We start from the raw sequence: 21,314 nt of genomic DNA on the forward strand, positions 1-21,314 counted from the left end.
AACTGCCACCTGTTTGTAAAGCATTCAGTTGCACTTCACTTCCTGGCAATTTGTTGATTCCACCATACTCGCTGCACAGTATTTATTAATCAAATCTTCAGAGTTCCTTGATTAGTTACTGAAATTATGACTAATTGTTTTTATCTGTACCTAGTTGCTATATTAATAATAATAATAATTCATTTATTTTATAGGCGCCTTTCAAGGCTCTCAAGGTCGCCGTACAAACACATAAAAAACAAGATACACAATACATAACACCAGCATAAGAGACATAAACAAGACAATGCAGTATATAAATCAATCAAATAACCAAATCAATAAAAACATAGGATGTGTGATGGATAATGATCAGGGTGGATATGCGAGTGTGAAGAGATATGTTTTGAGGCGTGATTTGAAAATGGGGAGAGAGTCAGTGTTGCGGATGTCAGGTGGGAGGGAGTTCCACAGGCGGGGTGCAGAGCGGCTGAAGGCTCTAGACCCCATGGTGGTTAAACGGAAGGGGGGTGCAGTGAGGCTGAGGGAAGCAGAAGACCTGAGAGTGCGGATGGGTGTGTTGATGTGCAGGAGGTCGGAGAGGTACAGAGGAGTGAGGTTATGGATGGCCTTAAAGGCGAGGAGCAGAATCTTAAAAACGATACGGGATTTGACGGGGAGCCATGAAGCTGCTGAAGAACAGGAGTGATGTGGTTAATGGAGGGGGTTCTGGTGATGCCAGTGAAGCTGCTGAAGAACAGGAGAGATGTGGTTAATGGAGGGGGTTCTGGTGATGCCAGTGAAGCTGCTGAAGAACAGGAGAGATGTGGTTAATGGAGGGGGTTCTGGTGATGCCAGTGAAGCTGCTGAAGAACAGGAGAGATGTGGTTAATGGAGGGGGTTCTGGTGATGCCAGTGAAGCTGCTGAAGAACAGGAGTGATGTGGTTAATGGAGGGGGTTCTGGTGATGATGCGGGCGGCAGAGTTCTGAACCAGTTGATGTCTGTGGATGGATTTGAGAGGGAGACCAAAGAGAAGGGAGTTGCAGTAGTCGATGCGGGAAGTGACCAGGGTGTGAACAAGAATGGCGGTGGTCTTAGGGTTAAGGGACGGGCGGAGGCGGTTGATGTTGCGTAGATGGAAATAGGCAGACCGAGTGATATTACTGATGTGAGATATTATTACAGCACATTCAAGTGACACAGTTTACACACATATCTGTTGATACAAAGGTAAAACATAACGCTAAATAAAATGCCATCTTGATTTAGAATTATAACAACTGAGAGTGGAGTAACAACCAGTCATTAATAGATTACTAACAGGAGCTTATTAACAAATTAACCATAAGTAGTAAGTTCCTTTCAAGTGTCTTCATAAAAAGCAAATGAAACGTTGTTTTCTAGCACAGTATACAAAATTAACCTGTGAAAATTAAGCATTCAACCCTAGTAAGAACAAATATACTATCAGCCCCTTTTATAAATCATATTATTATGAACTAACAGAGAGGGGAAAATACATGTTATGTGATATTTTCCAATAATAGTCTCCTTTGATGGTGCAACACTGCCCTCTACAGGTAAACAGATGTTAACACAGCTGCTGCTTTTATTCTAGTGTTTGAACGTGTTGTTGATAGAGTTCATATATGTCCATTGTCTTTCTTTTCTCTCTGACTGGACTGACGTGATAAATGTAACACCCAGTGGCGTTTTTATATGTACAAAAGTGGTGGGGCACAAAAAACGTAGATGTCTATATATAAGCTTCTGCAGTGAGGTTCATGGCTGGTGAGGCTCTGACTCTTCAGGTTATATGACCTAAATCAAAATATCATATTATTTTCAAAAGCTTTTTTTGTCTGATGCTTCAATTAATTTTAAACAGACAGTTCAACAAAAGGATACCCAAAAAATGTAATTGTATCATTTAAATATTGAATTGTTCTCTCTTAGTAAGATCCCATTTTCAATCAAATTGCAGTCTTACCTTGACATGAAGATGAAGTCCATTTGCCTATCCTTCTGGACAAAAATCTCTATTACTTTTTTGTAAAAGTCCTCCTTATGTTCTTGTAGTTTCAAAAGTCTATCATAAATCTGATCTAATCAATAGATTTATGATTCGAAAATTATAAAAGTAGGGTAGACATGTGGATATTATCCGGCTGAACAAAACGTGCATTTATCTAACAGGTTTGTTTCCCACAGATCTTATTTGGAGCTATTTTCTAAAATCCTATGGAGAAATATCATTGCTTTTTGTCGGAGGGAAGCCATGCGCAGTTTATTTCCAGGTTGTAGGACGCCTCACTGCAGCTCTCTCTCCTCCTCTTCACACACCACACTTTTCGCGGCACACGTACTTACAGCCAATCAGCTCTGAATTATGTGAGATGACGTATGGTGGGATGGCAGCTCTATGCCCCTATGGTCATTATTTTTTTGCCACACACATTAAATAGGACAATACTCTGAGCATGCGCAGTGTAGTTTTTACAGTCACCATTGACTTAAACAGGGAGAGGGAGGGGCAGGATCGGGTTTTGTCCCACATGGCTCAAAACAGCTCAATAGGCACACACTGTAGACACTAATTAGAAGAACACAGACTAAAACAGCAATGTACAGACGAATCAGATGAATAAACATGATCTTAAAATATATTTTATATATTTTTTAATTTATCTTTTGCATTTTTTTGTAATCATTACTTTTAATACTTTCTGCTGACACTAGGTGGGGCTGTGCCCCTAATGACCAGTCGCCACTGGTAACACCACCACACCACTGAGCCACTCTGATATTTCCTGTTTGGGTGTTTAAACACTGGTGGCGATCATTTGGGTGACCCGCAAAAAAGGTGATTCGCGGGTGGTATTTTTTCAAACGCTTTTTTGCGGGTTCGGGTCTGGGTAAAACAAAGATGATGCGGGTCGGGTCGTGGGTATTGCATAATAAATATATTAAAATAATAATAATTTAGTTTAATGTTTAAATCCTCAGACCTCTCCCCCGCATAATCATAACCTCTGCAGCGCATCGATCTGCTGCTGTGCGCGCCACATTCGAGATGGCTGAGCTGAAGCTCTAGCGGAGAATACAGCCTTTACAATAACACTTCCTCAAGAGCGAAATCCAACGTCTGGGAGGCTTTTGATTCCTAGATGGAGAAAATAACCAACACCCCACGCTTTTTGAGACAAATATGCAACTGCGTGTGTTAATAATTGCATGTTTTCACTGCTCATATATATGCGGGTTCGGGTCGGGTTGCGGATCTTGTGCCGACGGGTCGGGTCGGGTTGCGGAACTAATTGGCAATATGTGCGGGTAGCGGGGCGGGTTCGGTATTGCACGTCGCGGGTGCGGGGCGGGAGCGGGTCTTGAAAATCAGACCCGTGCAGTAACTCTGGCGTGGTAGTTTGTAGTTTCATATCTTCATGTTCACCGTTTTGCATTGATTTACAGTTTAAGCCAACCAATATGTTATTCCTGACCACAAACATTTAAGATGTATTCACATATTTGTGTAATATGTATTTTGTGCTTCATCCATTATGAATACAAATACACCTTTTTACTAAATGTTCCCTGACAAGCTTCATCTGTAACTTGATTGTGTGTGTTTGGTGTTTATTTAAATATCTGTCAGTCAAGTGTTAGTTCACGTTTTGTGTTTGTATTTTTGGTGATGGCTTTAAGATTTAGTTTAGTATATTTATGGCCACTGGGGGGCAGCAAAAACAAACAACCTATATCGTCACCATTTCAGTTGATGTTTGACTCGTTTGAAATACTTTTCTATTTATACAGCTTGTGAAAATAAGAAACATGTGTACCAAAATACACAAAGTACATCCTGATCCAGTTCCACTTTGTTATATTTCTGAGAACAAGTAACATGAATATGACAAGCATCAGTGAGTACCTTTACTGTCTACTACAGAGTGTGTGTTTCTTCTCCTCTGCATTCCTGTCACTACACTCCCCCTTTCCTCCTCCCCCTGCCCTGTCTGTGACTCCCAACTTTTCTCCACACTTCTCCAGAAAATGAAACCTAAACTTCACAGGATCCTGGGAGAGAAGAAAGGGGGAGTTTTCTGAGCTCAATGCCACGTCCTCAATACAACTGAAACTCAAAGGTCTTGGTTACGCAGATATCCTAATCAAGGCCAAAGTCTGTGTGTGATAAGCACTCCTTCAGAAAAGACGAGCTGTCCGGAAACGGAGAGACTAACTGGAAAACTATAACACATTCAAAGATACTGAATGTGAACACACCCAGAGTTTTTATGACTATTTCTACATTTGCTGCCAGATGTTTTCCTCACGCAACTGAGGACAATTTTCGCAACAGGACACGACAAGTAGAATCTAGCATTATGTGCTGAAAAGAACCAAAACATTATTTTTTTGTTTGTCATTTTTAATACTTTTCTTGAAGGATACTCAATGAACTTCCTTAAAGAAACTGCTCAATTTAAACTCAAAGACAGATTTATACTGTTTAATCTTTTTTGAATCTTTTCTCTCCATTTGTTTTTAATTGTATGCTAACTAATGCTAACAAATATCACATTTTAGTCAGTTTTAATTGTTTTTTTTTATCTTTTAGCATTAAGTTTGATGCTTTCTGGTGCTTTGATTATATTTCTGTGCAAAAGCAGACCTAACTACCAGAGGTGGGACCAAGTCATTGTTTTGCAAGTCCGAGTCAAGTCTCAAGTCTTTGCGCTCAAGTCCGAGTCAAGTCTCAAGTCATTGCGCTCAAGTCCGAGTCAAGTCTCAAGTCTTTGCGCTCAAGTCCGAGTCAAGTCTCAAGTCTTTGCGCTCAAGTCCGAGTCAAGTCTCAAGTCTTTGCGCTCAAGTCCGAGTCAAGTCTCAAGTCTTTGCGCTCAAGTCCGAGTCAAGTCTCAAGTCATTGTTTTGCAAGTCCAAGTCAAGTCTCAAGTCAGGATGGGCAAGTTCAAGTCAAGTCCTAAACTTTGACAAAACGAGTCATAAACAAGTCATTATGTGTTTTTCACCAAATGTAATGACATCGATCAACAGAATAATACTTAATAATCAAACAGCTCTTTATTAGTCACATTAATAATTTAATAATCCATTTTCTCTCTGCTGGTAAAGTAATGTGTGTTTTTCTAATTTAAGAGGGATCAGTAAGGTAAGGCTACCGTGACGGTTTGATTCAGAAGGAGTTTAATGTATAAGATCCCTGATGTTGAGGTGACAGAATGTTTATTTCCACTGTGTACAACATGTTATAAGGGACCCACAATCTATCTTTATGCAAGGGATAATGTGCAGCGAGGCGGTCTCTATGGGGAAAAGAACACCTGAATCTAGATCCCTCTGCAGGTGGTACTTTAACTATATTTTGATGCTAATACTTTTGTACTTTTACTTGTAACATTTTGAATGCAGGACTTTTTATTGTACAGGGTTCCTGCAGGTTTCGCCAACTCAAATTTAAGACTTTTTAATACCTTTTTAAGACCACTTTGAATAGAATTTAAGACCTATTTCACAGCAATAAAGTATGAAGGAAAATGTAAATAAAGAAGAAATACGTCCCATAATCACTTACAAAGTAAATGTATTCATGTTCAACATAAGAACAGTGACTGAACACAACAGCGTAACAGTACAGAACTGTGTTAGCGTGTTAGACAAAAAGTGTGCGTCTGTGTGTGCTTGAGTGTGTGTGTGTGTGTGTGTGTGTGTGTGTGTGTGTGTGTGTGTGTGTGTGTGTGTGTGTGTTGTGTTAGGGCTGTGCAATTAATCATATTTTAATCGCAATTACGATTTTGGCCTGCCACAATTACGAAAACAACATAATCGGAAAAAAACGATTATTTTGCTTTGCTAGGTTGTGGACAGTGCACTACAACATATTTGATCTAATTCATTTTTTAGTAATGTATCATTTATTTAATTAATTTTTGTATTGGTTTTTCAGTTGAATTATACGTTCAGGGTAATCAAACAGTTCAAAAGATACTGTTCAAATTATTATCTGTTTTAAAGTTCAATAAATGGATGTTTTCAAAGTCAATGAATAATCATATTTAATAATCGTGATATTAATTATTGACCAACATAATCTTGATTATTGCCATAATCGAGCAGCCCTAGTGTGTGTGTGTGTGTGTGTGTGTGTGTGTGTGTGTGTGTGTGGTGTGTGTGTGTGTGTGTGTGTGTGTGTGTGTGTGTGTGTGTGTGTGTGTGTGTGTGTGTGTGTGTGTGTGTGTGTGTGTGTGTGTGGTGTGTGTGTGTGTGTGTGTGTGTGTGTGTGTTGTGTGTGTGTGTCTGAGAGAGAGTGACAAGAGCTATATTCAGAGCTCTGCTGCCTTGGCTACACTATTTCATCGTTGCTGTTGTATGATTGGTGTTTAGCTACGGTATTTAGCGTCTACAGCACCTCCGCTTTTAGGGTTGACGTAGACCCAAACTTCGCCCGGAGGTCCCCCGGTGTTGTTGCGGGAGCTGCTGCATTAGCTGCTGCTGCACTAGCTAACGCTCCACTAGCAAAACAAACACTAATTTATTTTGCAAAAGGTGCAGCGGGCTTCAAACACGTTCCCTCCACTGGTTTCAACCAAGCACTAAATTAGATGTTTTCCAACCAAATACGGTTGAACTTACACTTCCCCATATTTATTTGTAAGTAGATTCGAAGATAGGCTACACGAGCTGAACCTGTCGTTCAATGGACAGCTTCCCCCCCCCCCCATCTATATATATACTCGCATTTTAGACTCTGTTACTAACTGTATATCTGTAGACTTGGTATGTCTTAAATGTCCGGTTAGGATGTATTAGAACGAAATCTAAAATAAAAATTGTAAATAAGCAATCTGTATGTAAAAAACCACCTGTATGTAAATTGTAAATAAGCGATCTGTATGTCAAATATGTCTTATATGTCTTAAATGATATGATGAATTGGAAATGGGGGACCCTGATGTAAACAAGACGAAAGTCTTTCTCTGGTCTGCATCCCCTTAACAATTGTATGTTTTGAGCTGTACTGTACTGTACCCAATATACAAGCTGTTAATAAACTTTTCAATCAATCAATCAATCAGGCTACATGAGCTGAAGCTTGGTTGCTAGGTTACTAGCTGGGTGTTCTCCAATAAGGGGCCGGGGGAAACAAAGTTAGTGATTACTGGTTCCATGTTGATTTAATTCAATACAAATTGTTGGGGGGAACTGAAAGGCTATTACCGTACTGGTTACTTTGCAGCCCGGACATTTCCCCCAAAACACATTTAGACGCTATCGCAACATAGAAGTACCTTTCAAATCCGATAATTTTTAAGACCTTCTGAATCATATTTAAGACCTTTTTAAGGCCTTAAATTCTGATTATCAAATATAAGACCTTTTTAAGACTTGTTAAGACCCCGCGGGAACCCTGATTGTAACTTTTTTTTAATTGTCTGAACTTCTCCCACCTCTGACAATAAATCCTGAGTGTTTACCCTGCTCTGAAGGTTATTTTCATTTTACAAATCCTGCACTCAGCTTTGGCTTTCTCCAATATCATTGAAAAGCAGCCAGATGCTGCTTCTTTTTTCGGTTTTCGCTCATTTCTTGACTTTTTCCGACGCGCTTGCATTTAAATCCGGCTCCCGTCTCCCCGTCGCTCTGCACATGCTGTGCCCCCACCCTTCTTTCACATAATGGTATGATCCTAGTGTGTCCTCGCATATGATTGGCCGCATGGTGGCCCAGCTAAATAAAGACCCGCCCCTGCCTGCAAGGATTCTCAGCAAGAGTAGGAGCGGCTGAAGATTCTGCTTTCCCCGACGGGAGTCTGCTCTTCTAGCGGCAGCTCGCGATCGGCGTGTTGGAGACCTCTGAATTAAAGTAGCAAGTCACCTCAAGTCAGAAGGCTCAAGTCCAAGTCAAGTCCTGAGTCATTGGTGTTCAAGTCCAAGTCGAGTCGCAAGTCTTTTGTGATGTTGTCAAGTCGAGTCTCAAGTCATAAAATGTGTGACTCGAGTCTGACTCGAGTCCAAGTCATGTGACTCGAGTCCACACCTCTGCTAACTACCCTTTGGGCATATTTCAAAAGTAATCATGAAACAACGAATGATCATCACACATCATTATCAGCGATGTATAAAGACCGTGCACCATCTCTGGTAAAAAGATGTTATACTTAAAGGTGGGGTAGGTAAGTTTCAGAAACCGCCTCGAGTGCACTAACATTTGAAAGTACACAGCCGAAAAGAATCCGCCCCTTCCTTCAGACGTCCTTACAGAGCACCTCCTCCAACACACATGAACGTGCAATGCACGCCCAATGACGGCACGCCCAATGAGGGCACGAGATACATTTGTGCGTGCACGAGATGGAAGGCTGACAGACAGGGCGGCAATCCAGATTCGTTGTACTTTTTACAGTACTACGGCTTCCACAGATGATTGGTTGTACTTTTTACAGCACTACGGCTTCCACAGATGACATTTTTTTATGGATTTTTTGTCAAAGCACTTAAGATATTCATTGCTATCGGGATGTTAAGAGCATTCCATGGAATATAACAAAAAGTGTATCTCGAGCCGGTTTCTCAAACTTACCTACCCCACCTTTAACAGCCAATTGAATCCATTATTAAAGTGATCTCCTCTCAAACACTGAGTGCTAACTGAAACTGGTAATCTCACTTACATGTAAAAACGAAAGTAATGTAGGCAGTTTTGATCAAAAAAATCTTAAACGTCTCCTGTGCAGTGAAACTAAGCGTCAAACCAAGACATGACTCAATATGGAAGTTAAAATACTTTTGCATAAGTGGGAAACCGTCAAAACGTTTCAGATCCAGATATGATCTTAAAAACGGAACTGGAGTTTTACCTAGCTGAGAATATATGTGATTGTGTTGGGGTAAAAAAGTTGCTAGATGTAGTTTGTTAACTGAAATAGCAATATTTTATTGGCCAGATGGAATAGAAGCTCATACAGGAACCACATTATACAGTATCAGAACATCCAACGTGCTAACATGCTAACTCCTGCTTCAAAAGTGAATCTCAAGTTAAGTATACAATCTAGGCATTACAAACAGTACACCACTACTAAAACTGTGTTTACTAGCTTCAGTGCTAAATGCTAAAAGCTTCATTATATGTGATTGTAAAAACAGTGCATAAAAGTAGTTGTAAGCAGAACTAGCAGGCTATATGTCGAACATGTGGCAAACCCTTAGCCCACAAACAAAACAGGTTGTGTCCTATCCTGGATAAACCTGCGTGGTGACCACTGAGCTGTTGGTCGGTCGGTTTTTCCTGATCTTCACCTCACGATGCATCTGGCACCAGACGCACGGGTAGCACCACATCAACTTGCAGCAGTCGTCACAGCACGAGCCCTGCAGGAGGAGGAAGAGACGGGATAAATCCAACAGTGAAAAACTATGGCGTCAGAGACGTATTGAAACAGGCAATTTGTTGAACTTACTCGAATACTGGAATAAAAATGAAGAGTTGCCTGCCAAAATGTTTATTACCTGGATGTTTAATGACACTACGAGTATAAATTGAGGTTGCAAGTTGAGCAGTATAATTACAAACTTGGAGGCAAGGAGAACAAACTCATCTTTGTGTCCAACTGGTGAATGTAAATTAAATATTTGTTTTCATTTAGCTCTGCTTTGGTCTCCTCCCTTCCTTTTTCTTGAGCTGCTTAATGCTTCACTATATTCTTCAGCAACTCCCTGACTGAGTCCTGTAGGAGCAAACACAATAGTGGTGGCTTAAAGCCCACCTCTGCTCCGCGCCGTCCTTTAGATGAGCCTGGTCAGATTGATAAAAGAGGGAGTTCAACACACCGGCATAAAAGTTATAACAATAATCTGATTTGAATGGTAAAAAACACCAATACAAGTTTACAGAGTACTCCAGACTCCCAGTTCTACTGCTGTGCGATACAGGTATCGGGACCAGCCAGTCAGAAACAGGGGGCATTTTGCATGACTACACAACAGTATATATGGATATATTTTGAGGTGGACAGCCACTTCTTATCTTCCACCGGACCCATCTCCTTTAATTTCCCAGGGAAGGTTTCACACAAACTATTCTTTTAAAACAATCAAACATTGGACACAGATATATTGGTGCTTGGGATTATTCCCAGCAAGGAACCTTGAAAAAAGAACATGTGTGTGTTAGTGAGGGAAAGTGTATGTGGTGGTGTGTGTGTGTGTGTGTGTTGTGTTAGTGAGGGAAAGTGTATGTGTGTGTGTGTTAGTGAGGGAAAGTGTATGTGTGTGTGTGTGTGTATGCATGCTGATAAGCAGAGGCATATGTGTGTGTGTTGCTGATATCTGGGTTAAGGAGTTTATGTGTGTGTGCTGCATGGAGACAGGAGGTGTATGTGTGTGTGTCAGGGTCTCTGGGTCATGGAGTGTAAGTAAGAAGGTTTAGATATATAGGATTACTTTAAACAGTCCCAAATAATACATGTTCACTTCAATACAGTTCAAGATAATACCTGTTTACTTTAATACAGTTTAGAACAATATCTGGGTGCTTTAGTCCGTCTGCAGGGAGTGTACAAACTTTTTCGTCTCTAAGTAAGAACAATGACTCCTTTTTGTATATGTTCCTAAAATAACATTATTTACGTCCAACACCAGACATGTTAGCTCAAAACTTCTTTAGGTGCTCCAGATCATTTGTTTTGTTCTCTTCCTGTGCTCTGAAACATGCAGTATTGTAGGCAGCTGCATACATTTCCTCCCTAACCACAACTTTGCATCTCTTCTTTGGCCTTCCTGTTACACACACACCATTCTGCCTACACTTTGATCTTCTTCACTTATCTTCAACAATCTCTGTTGCTTTTTACAATCAACTCTTCCACCTTGGAATCTCCACTGTCTTACCTCCCGAGATTTGAACATATGTCTTCTGTTTGTATTGAAAACAATTTGTGTGTGTTGTCGGCATTGATATATACTGCTGAACAGGACAATGTTATTTGAATATGTAATACGAGTCGTACTTCAGTGTTTTGGTGGCTTGAATGCTCTGAATGAAAAGCACACAGAACACACCGGAGCTATGGTTATATAACATTATGTGCCTCACAAAATACTTCTGCAAATGACTTTGCAGATGTTGTCCCAACAACCAACCTGAGTGTATCAGTCCACCATGTAATATATCTATGATGATAATGATTATATTTAAATATAAATAAATAATAATTGTTAATCTCTCCTCAACATCTATTACCTCTGACACACTTCTCTTTATGAGTACATTTCTAAATTATTGAACAGATATTGCTGGTTTGCTAAACAGTGTGTACTGGATATTCCAATTGTTTAAAATATGTAGGTATTCATTTGTCATTACACTTTGGAATTCCTTATTATGTTATCAAATTCAGCTCTTTTTTAAACTCATCTCACATTATCTACTTGTGATTTATATTTTTGTTGCGTTTTTATTTGTTGCTCTTGTTTGCTTATATCCTCTCTTTTTGATAATGTTTATTTTGTTTGATGCTTTTCTTGTTTGGAAAGGTACTATATTAATACATCTTTATGTATCCCTTTACAATGGCATCAATATGACACAAACAGCTTGAAAGTATGCAATAACTAGGGTGTGGTTGTGAAAATACGCACAGTGAACAGTTTTCAAGTAGAAGAAATTCAGGAAGTGTTGCACCTCACAGCTGCACCTTGTCACAAAGGCTACACAACAACAGGTGTTCTAACAGTACACTTCCTAGACTGGAACTTCCCTACTTAAATTTGCATTTTGCATTAAACTAATTCCCAATATCAATGGGATAATACTAACGGTAATGCCAAATCATGCAAAGTGCAGCTCAGACAATCTTTTTAACCGAGCTGTAACATGTAGTGACTGCATCTTAGACAATTGTGCCGTTTTGATCTTACCGGAATATCATGGCGCTCTCGGATGGAGGAGCGGAGTAAGCAGGACACCACACAACAGAAGTCCAGCAGCGGCATGCAGCAGCACCATCCATGATCTCCAGCAGTCTGACACTGCATGCAGGGAAAGCACCACCAACCACAGCAACCTTTACGGCAGAAGAGAAGGAAAATGAAATGATGTGAACCCTGACTCAAGACACAATGTTTGTGTTGAAATCTTGAATTTGGAGTGCAATATATTTGGTTTGTTGGGTTGACTTACAGCTGCTTATATCCATGCAGCAGTCACAGAGGCCGGTGCTCCATGCCCCAGGGCCCTGGGTTGTGCGCATCACCGTCACCACCTGGGTCGGCTGCTGGTGGACGGCCATGTCTGAAAAATAGAACAAAATAAAGAAACAGTTAAACAGAAATTGCTGGCTTTCTATCCATTGGTAAAGCCAGGAAGAATTTAGCAGACTACTTAAAACAATACCATCCGCAGTGTTGCTGATTAAACCTGTAATTCAGGTGCTGGTATTAAAGGTATCCTTATTACAGACTATTTTCAGTGCATCTTGGGACAAGTCACAGCACCTTCACACTTATTCCCCTGTGATATGATGAGTCATCTTAATTTGTTTTGCATAACATTTATTTGGCCAAAGTAAAGACACAATGCTTTGGAAACACAAGCACTTAACTCCAACCTTAAGCATTGACAGGAAAGCAGAAAATGTGCACTATTTCTGCCTCAAGGTGCTGTAGTGAATTGATTTGTTGGTCTAGTACAGGGGTGCCCAACCTTTTTTGAACCGAGAGCTACTTTTAAAGTTGCCAGTCTGCCGAGATCTACCAGTCCAAGCCTCCAGGCGTAGCCATTACTGACAGCCTACTACCAGGTAAATACACACTTCTACTTGTGTAAAACTGAGTAGTGTTGCTACAAAAGTATAAATTAGGCTTACTAATAAGACAACTCAGATCTGAAGCTACAGGAATCTGCTGCCACAGTGCAATAAAAAAGACAAAATTAATAGAATCAAACCCTTTTTTTGTTGCATTTAGTAGAGTATAAAAATAAATGCCTTTTAAAATAGGATGCAAGCAACACTAGTTTCTTAACTTAACCTGAATTGATAATAGACTATAACCTTTATCTTTATCTTATACCATTTTGTACAATAATTATAATGAATAAGTTCAAACAAACAAAAACTTACAGCTGATTAATAACGGTATCTAACTTGAGTTTTTATTATATCAAAAACCTGTTGAAATGCTACTGTTATTTTTACTGTCCCCAAAAAGCGCGTCGGCAGCCTCCAGGAATGCTTCTTTCACAACTTCGCCGTCTTTGAAAGACTCGGGCCTGGCGCCACGAGGGGGCAAAAGGGGGCATTGCCCCGAAGTTGTTTTATTTGCCCCCTCACTTTGAGCATCATTCAGCCATCGAAAAGTTAAATAAATGTCACAATTATTAAATAACTTTAAATAATTATTTTCCCCAACACACGTTACTATGTTTAGATCAGATATGTGGGCAGGCAGTCAAGCAACGTGTAAACAAGCCTCAACCCCAAGTGAGCTTGTAGTCTTAATTAATGTTAGCATGTGTGCTTAGCTGTAAACACAGTCGGATGGGGGACCAAAACGTCCCTGTTTTCCGGGCAAAGTCCCCATTTTCGGAATGTGCGTTAAAAAACATAGAGCAAGGTGAAATAAAATGTTACATGTCAGTAAAAACAGAGTAACAGTGTTGTGCCTGTTTGTAGCGTTAGTGTATTTCTTTTTCTAATACTTCTTCTACTTCTTCTTCTTCTACCTCTACTTCTTCTTCTTCTACCTCTACTTCTTCTTCTTCTACCTCTACTTCTTCTTCTTCTACCTCTACTTCTTCTTCTTCTACCTCTACTTCTTCTTCTTCTACCTCTACTTCTTCTTCTTCTACCCATGGATGTATAATAAGAAGCTTCTAATTCAATGTACCTTCCCGCAAAATATTGGACAAAAGAAAGTCGGCTAGTAGTGTCAACTAAATCCATAGTATTAGAACAAAAGTGATTTAAACGAGGTAAATTACGAATGTATGTTCTCAATCGCCAAGTGTGGGATTGAATATTAAATTAGTTTAGATTATATTTATTGTCCCCAGGGAGAAATTCATTTCCACAGCTCTGTGAAAACGAGATGAAATCGACAAAAAATAAGACAACTACAGATAGCACCACACATGATGCTTACCTGTTATTATTTAGGGCTGCCTGTATGGATCAGGTTTTTGCCAAAGCGAGCCCTTTTACTATAATAATAATAATATGTTATTATATAAACCGTATTGGTACAATGAGCGACATCTAGTGACGGATTTGTAATCTGTGTCTGTCCATTTGGTGTAGTATTTGATCCAATATTACATTTGGTTTATATATTAGTCACTTTCTTATGGAATGCCAGGTTTTAGGTCTTGGTTTGAACATTCAATCCTGAAAATAAAAAATCAACCAGATTAATTTGTCTTTAATCCTGACATGACTAGAGTAGATAGTAAGTAAATAAATCTGTATAGGAAGACGAGTTAAGGGATAGAGGAGAAAAGGTTATGGTATAATTACAGAGCCTGTCCATTTATAAATTGAGGAAATCAATGTTAGTCTGTTAACGTGACTAACAAAGTGCAGGCATCTAATAATGTACTATCTATTATTAAAGATCAGAGGAAAAGAACAGAATGAGAGGGGTCAATCCGGAATACAAATAAAGAAGCAAAGAGATTGTAGAGCAGTGAGAATGAAAAAAACTTGGTGTGTCAATTCATTACATTGCCAGTATTTTTCGTTGTTGTGAAAAAAAAGTCCCCCCCTAGGATTTTTGAACAGCCCCCTCAGTCATTTCAGCCTGGAAAGACTTCATGTGTTTCGCAAGAACGTGACTGACACGATAAGATGCTCTGGTAGCAGCCTTGCTCTTGTTGTTGGGCCTGGTGAAAATGGACTGCTGTGCATTTAGCTGTCCTTTCAGGCCACTCCCCTTTTGGGAGCGTAGGGCAGAATTAGGAGGGAATTCCGTCTCGTAGCGTTTGTGCACTGTTTTGAAATGCCGCTCCTAAATTACTCTTCTTCGATAAAGCCACGCTCGCATTGCAGATGAGACAGATGGACTTTGAATTGGAATAGATACAAAAATAATCATCCTCCCACTCGGAGTGAAAATTATATATGTTGGGCTTTTTTGCTTCTGTCATAATTGCGGTCTTGTGTGTGTGTGTGCGGACTGCGGACTGACACTCTTGTTGACACGGACAACGTCAGCGAAATAGTGCCCACTGCCCACCAGCCACGCCCCGACACATGGGGTCACGCCGGCCAATCACAAAGCTTTGATGCGTTCAAGTGCATTATTCTGGCACAGGAAGATTATGTTATAGGACATTAACGATAAAACAGAATATTGTTGTTCTATTTTTAGACACATATCGCGATCGACTGGGAATCTCCCCGCGATCGACCGGTCGATCGCGATCGACTGGTTGGGTACCCCTGGTCTAGTACTTAACTTTATTCATAAGCATTTTTAAATTAAATGGGTTAGTTTTGAATAAATATGTAACCTCGCTGAAAAGCTTTATCTATGCCGCAAATGTGCAACCAATGCATATTATATCACATTTTATAATCCTATATCCTGAAATACAGTCAAATAAAACTTACCTGTGAACACAATTTAAATGTGACTTCTGTAATGCTACATCAAATGATGATAATTTTCCCACAACTAGCTATGCTATTTGTTTCTCTCGTGTCTGTGTAGCATAAACCTAGCTTAACTGTCATTTTAGGCTAGCATGTCAAGTACAGCACTAGCTTAATGTTATAAGATACCAACTTTGAGCACTACAATGTATATTCTAAGTCATAAAGGCAGCTTAGTACGATGTTAGTAGGTTGTTTCTCGTACTTGATATCATCATAAAGAAATAACAAACCCACAGAGCTTCAGATAGTTAGCTAGCTAACTTTCGAGCTAATTTCGGACATCGTAGCTTCACTAGCTAGTTAGCCACTGACATTTGCTGAGATTATTAGTCTACAGTTTGGAAATAAATGCTTTTAAAAAGCCATTTTCATTATGAAGACATGTTTATTATTCCCCACTTTACTTAACCAAATGCATGAGTCTTCAGTTTTAAATGTCTATTTTTTTAAAACGACTTTTGCATAATGTAGCCTAGAGCTATGCTCAAGCTAGCCAATTGGCTAACTAGCTTTGATTAGAGGTTGCTTATTCGTTTAAATTCTAAATCAGGGGAAATTATAAACATTTATGGTGAAAATATAACTCATCTTAATTGCCATGATGCAGGGAATATGAGTTATTTTTACCCATTGCTCTTTTGCAATAGTAATTTTGGATTTTAAATAGTGAAATAAAACCAAATATCAGTGTAAAATGATTAAATCCAACATTTTCATTACAACCTGACTGCTATCATCATCAGCTTTATTTAAAGAGACTCTTGGTTCATTTCCTAAAAGACACACAATTATATCATAGTAGAGGCTGGCAGATATATGGGGTTTTATCATCGGTTTTATACATTAATGGTAAATGTGGCCATGGAAGCTTGCCATAATAAATTAGGAAAAACTCATAGCATGGCATTTCCATCTATCATTCTGAGCAACACATGTTTAATCCTTTCTCACGCATTAACTGTAAAGTTAATTGTAAGTCGCTTTGGATAAAAGCGTCAGCTAAATGCAATGTAATGTAATGTTAATTAGCTACAATATAATTAAACCAATCTCTGAAAGTCAAATTATACCTAATCTTACATTTATTATAAATTGCCTCAGGATCAGCCAAAGACTGCAAAAAGGCTTTTATACAAACGTTTTCTTACCTAATCACTGGTTTATTGAGCTGTAGAAAAGTCCAAAGAAAGATTGATCCATCCAGCACCCAAGCTTAGAATGAGTGATGAAAAAACCCCGCTGCATCGCAAAGGGGTTGGCTCTCTAAGTTTCTATTTCGCTGGAAATACTACACGCACACACACAAACACACGCGCACACACATACATGCCAACCTTTCCAAATCCAAAAGAGGTAGGTTTGCGCGGCAAATGTGCACACCCAAATTATGTTATCAGAAGAAACAAATTATGCACTTGAATCAGAACAGAAGACCATTGAAAGGTTAGTGTAGTTAATTTAAAACTGCTTTAAAAGACAGGCCAAATAAAGATAGTCAAAAATATAAAGTATGAGCACAAGTTTTCCATTTGGTACAAGATAGGGACACATTTATACGATCTAATTGTGTTTATAAATTATTATAAATTATCAAACAATTGAAATGTAATAGATTAAATCTCCTCCAAATTACTCTGTTACTTATTGGTTAATAAATAACTTGGCTTTCTTAGTAGTATGTTTTTTATTGTCACTCTCGATCATAGAATAAGTTAAGGGAGAGGGCGTGATTTCAAACATAAAGGGAAACCTTTGCCCATAGTTTGAATGCAAGATTTAAAACAGGAAATACTTGTTTTTATTGTTCATTAGGCCAGTGGTTCCCAAACTTTTTGTGCCCAAGGCACACCAAAGGACAAGTAAAAATCTCAAGGCACACCTATTGTGCAAAATAGCCCTTATAACACGTGTTATCACTCATATCATGTAAAATATCTGTAAATGTGCATAATTATTTACTAATGCCAAATAAAATGTGACAAAGACAACTATATTACTCATGAAATATTTATTAACGAAATATTTCAGAAATGAATTTGAAACTTTACCAAATTAGGCTTCATCAAAGCAGCAACACACTCATTTAAACCAGACAGGTCACAAAATAAAAAATGAGGCAAAGGAAACTCAGCAGAAATTCAGCACAGAGAACTGTCAATGCAAGGAAGCTGCATTGTCCATGGTCCTGAACTACAAATTATAAATGTAACATTTCAGCAATCAGCATTGAAACATGTGCTATTGGAAATATTGTTGCCGACTTACAAATTAGTGAGATACATGTGCCTGTCGGGGCGCGCAGAATGTTTTAATCCTTGGTGGCACTGAGGAGAGGGCCACTCGCAAGTCCTGTTCAACAGAGAGCCGTGGCCTCCTGTTGTTCTTCATGTAAACCAGAGTAGAGAACGCCAACTCCAGAGATGGGGTCGTATACCGTAATATATATATTACATATTACTTTTTAAAAAAAAGTAATATATTACACTACTTCGTTACTATCTACATAAAGTAACTCGTTACTTTACTCGCCGAGCACGTACGAACTGCGCATGCGTGAGTGGCAATAACTTTCCTTACCAGCAGGCGGCGGTAGTGTGTATTTGTCATTCAAAACAGGCAACAACCGGAAGACAGAGAAGAAGAACAGACTCCGTGATATAAACAAAAAAGCATGTGTTCTTTGCAGGTGTGTGTTGAGGTTTGACGTGGTGTTTACAGCAGTGGATAACAGCTTCTGGCCTGGACACAGTTTGCACCTCACCGTCACATTCCTGTCTATTCTTCGGACGAACTCAAAATAATGGGCATACCTCCACCCCTCGAAAGTTATCGCCGACTCAGCATGAAATGCAGCACTGCACGTTGAGATGTGGACGCGCAAATCGCGCAGATTACGTACATATAAACCTAGAAAGTACTGATATAGTACATTTAAAAATAATTATTTTTGTGTAGTTGTATATTGCAATAATAACGTATGGTTGTCACAAAATCCCACGGCACACCCGGACTTGCCTCACGGCACACCAGTGTGCCGCGGCACACCGTTTGGGAACCACTGCATTAGGCAACTGCAACTTTGCATGAAATGGAAATTGCACTTTGACATTTCAAACCTTGATTTGTTTGCCTGCATTCAGTCGTTCTCAAGGTTATGAATAATGTTTAGCATTTCTTCAATTTATTAAGTCCTATCCATCGTTGGTGCGCCAATAGTGCAGATATTTGGCCCTATTTAACAATTTTTAGACAAATAGCCATACCCAGCGCCATATAGACTGAGAGTTACGTCATCTCCGTTCACTCTAATGGACCACTTTTTTACAGCAATGGCGGATCGTGGAGCCTCTCAATCGTTCCCCGGAAGTTAGCGCCAAGGCTAGCAGAGCTGTAGAGTTGCAGCATAATTAGGGTTGCCAACCGTCCCGTATTAGCCGGGACCAGAGCCATATAATAGAATAATAATAATAATCTATTATATGGCTCTGGCCGGGACGCCCCGTATTTGAGCCAAAAGGGGCGTGTCCCGTACGGGACTTTGTTTATCCCGGACTCCCGTGTAAAGGGAAAAATAAAAAATATGTTTCTGTTTGCGCGCAATGCAGTGTGTCTGGCTGTGCGCTTGTGTGTTTGTGTGCTGTATGCAGTACTCAAGTTGTAAAAAAAAATCAGGGGGGATGGTGGATTTTATCATATGGGGACATCATTTGTGCTGATAACCCGCCGAGGGTGGGAGACCAACCAGCATAAAGATAATTATTATACTCCTAAAACAACATGCATGTTATGGATGTTCAGATACTCCTGTCATTGCTCTTGACCAAGGCACCACATAATTGGAGTCGTCCCTGGGCTGCCATGGCACCACTAACATTTAGGGTCAAATGCAGAGGACAATTAGTGCAAAATCTTTTTTTCACTTTAATTTAAAGGGGGGGGGGGGATACAAAAATGTGGTTATAATGGAAGTCTATTGGTACAAATATTGTAGGTTAACAGTCCCTCGTTTATTATTCAGATGGATCAACTGATTATACTAATAATAAAGTCAAAATTGTTTTTAGAATATTTAACTAAATGCAGCCATTGACAACATTGGTCCTATTTTGTATTTTCTGTATAATCTGTTAATATATTTTCATATTTTGTAAACAATTTCTATTTGCACTTAATGTCCTGTTAAAAAAAGTAACATTGGGAATGTTAACATAAAATATTTGTATTTGAACTGCAATAAAATGATGACGGATCGATTTTTTTCCTCAAATTGTTTTCCTCAAAATGTTCATGAAGTGTTTCATTTACATAATGATTTAATTAATTACGATAAAAATGTACAGGGTACAGGGTACAGGGTACAAGAAGGGGGTAGCAATAAAGATTACACCATTAAACTGTTACACAACATAACAGAAATAATACCGATAGCAGCGTCCCTAGCAACCACCTTGGTAACAATGAAAACGTTGTATCGACACAATTTTCTGAATTAATCTTCGTAATAACTAGCAAACTAAAGATCATGTTCATCCACTGCACACATAATCTGAAATAACAACTCATATTTCTCGCATCAAATGACAACCAAAACGGATTTTAATGGCCAAACTAACTTTAAAATAGGCATTTTACACCGAGAATAAAACGAAGTTCGGCCATGTTTTTTTTTTCTGCAGGGAGAAATGTGAAGATCACGTGACATAGACGCCAGCCATTGGAATGAATGGTGAAAAAAAACGTAGGGATCTTACAATTTCAGAGGCGTTTTTGTAGAAATACTACGTCCTACGTTGTGGACCAACATAGTTATTACACGATCTCCTACCTTGAGCTAAATGAAATCAAAGAGACACTAAATGACTATAAGAGATATAAAGATACCATGAAGAGACACAAAAACGACGGCATGCCTGTGCCCATCGGCCCATTGTCTCACAATCAGCCCGTGATTTCAATTATTGCCTGATTTGGACAGTGCCGTGTGCAGGGACACTCTTTGTGATGTCTCCCTCAGCTTTGATGCAGCTGTCGGAGCAGGAAAAGTGAGACCTTTGCTATTTTTAATAACACACCTGAGATTCCCATTCATTTTACATGCAACCCATAAGGCAGTGACATCACTTCTGACTGGCCAGCTATTCCTGCTGTCCGCAGAAGGTGGCAGCATATTCTTAAACTATAAACAGCCATCAGACATCCTACTGCTGCATGGCTTTAGGCACACTATTGAGAATGAGATACTTGAATATTACCATACTTTGAAATGCATGTGCAGAAAGACCCTCATGCTTGTCCTTACCCTTTGTAACTACACTACTCTATCTCTGGGAAATATTATTATTTTACTTATGTATTTGATAGCTTTAGATGGCTTGAAGGATCAGATTTAAATCAAATATATAATAATTTAATAAAGTACAATATATATTATAGGTTAAATTCAAAAGCTATTCAGCAGCATATAAAGGTAAACATTATCAATTATCATAATGGAATCCTAGTTTTACTTTGGTAGAGAGAGAGAGAGAGAGAGAGAGAGAGAGAGAGAGAGAGTAGAGATAGAGAGAGAGAGAGAAGAGAGAGAGAGAGAGAGAGAGAGGAGGAAGAGAGAGAGAGAGAGAGAGAGGTGGATCGTCTTAACTCAGTAGTCAGTGAGACAGCAG

At 39.2% G+C, this 21,314-nt stretch overlaps 1 protein-coding gene across 1 annotated transcript; it reads right to left on the bottom strand.

Moving 5' to 3' along the window:
* Positions 1-8,905: 8,905 nt before the first annotated feature.
* ponzr1 (plac8 onzin related protein 1) lies at positions 8,906-16,906 on the bottom strand. The gene is made up of 4 exons (XM_034226257.1): positions 16,800-16,906; positions 12,180-12,290; positions 11,918-12,063; positions 8,906-9,370 (listed from the first exon to the last, which is right to left on the bottom strand). Exons 2-4 carry the CDS (start codon positions 12,286-12,288, stop codon positions 9,233-9,235), a joined length of 393 nt encoding a protein of 130 aa, XP_034082148.1. The 5' UTR covers positions 12,289-12,290; positions 16,800-16,906; the 3' UTR covers positions 8,906-9,232.
* Between the last annotated feature and the right edge of the window lie 4,408 nt (positions 16,907-21,314).

Source organism: Gymnodraco acuticeps, unplaced genomic scaffold (assembly GCF_902827175.1).
Source record: "Gymnodraco acuticeps unplaced genomic scaffold, fGymAcu1.1, whole genome shotgun sequence".
Classification (NCBI taxonomy): Eukaryota; Metazoa; Chordata; class Actinopteri; order Perciformes; family Bathydraconidae; genus Gymnodraco; species Gymnodraco acuticeps.

Bases quoted from the DNA above. Each gene is read 5' to 3' on its own strand.
- ponzr1 (XM_034226257.1), bottom strand. From the start codon at position 12,288: ATGGCCGTCCACCAGCAGCCGACCCAGGTGGTGACGGTGATGCGCACA. The intron at 12,064-12,179 runs GTAAGTCAACCC...TCTGCCGTAAAG, and splicing joins CTGCATGGATATAAGCAGCT to GTTGCTGTGGTTGGTGGTGC. The intron at 9,371-11,917 runs GTAAGATCAAAA...CTCCTCCTGCAG, and splicing joins GAGAGCGCCATGATATTCCG to GGCTCGTGCTGTGACGACTG.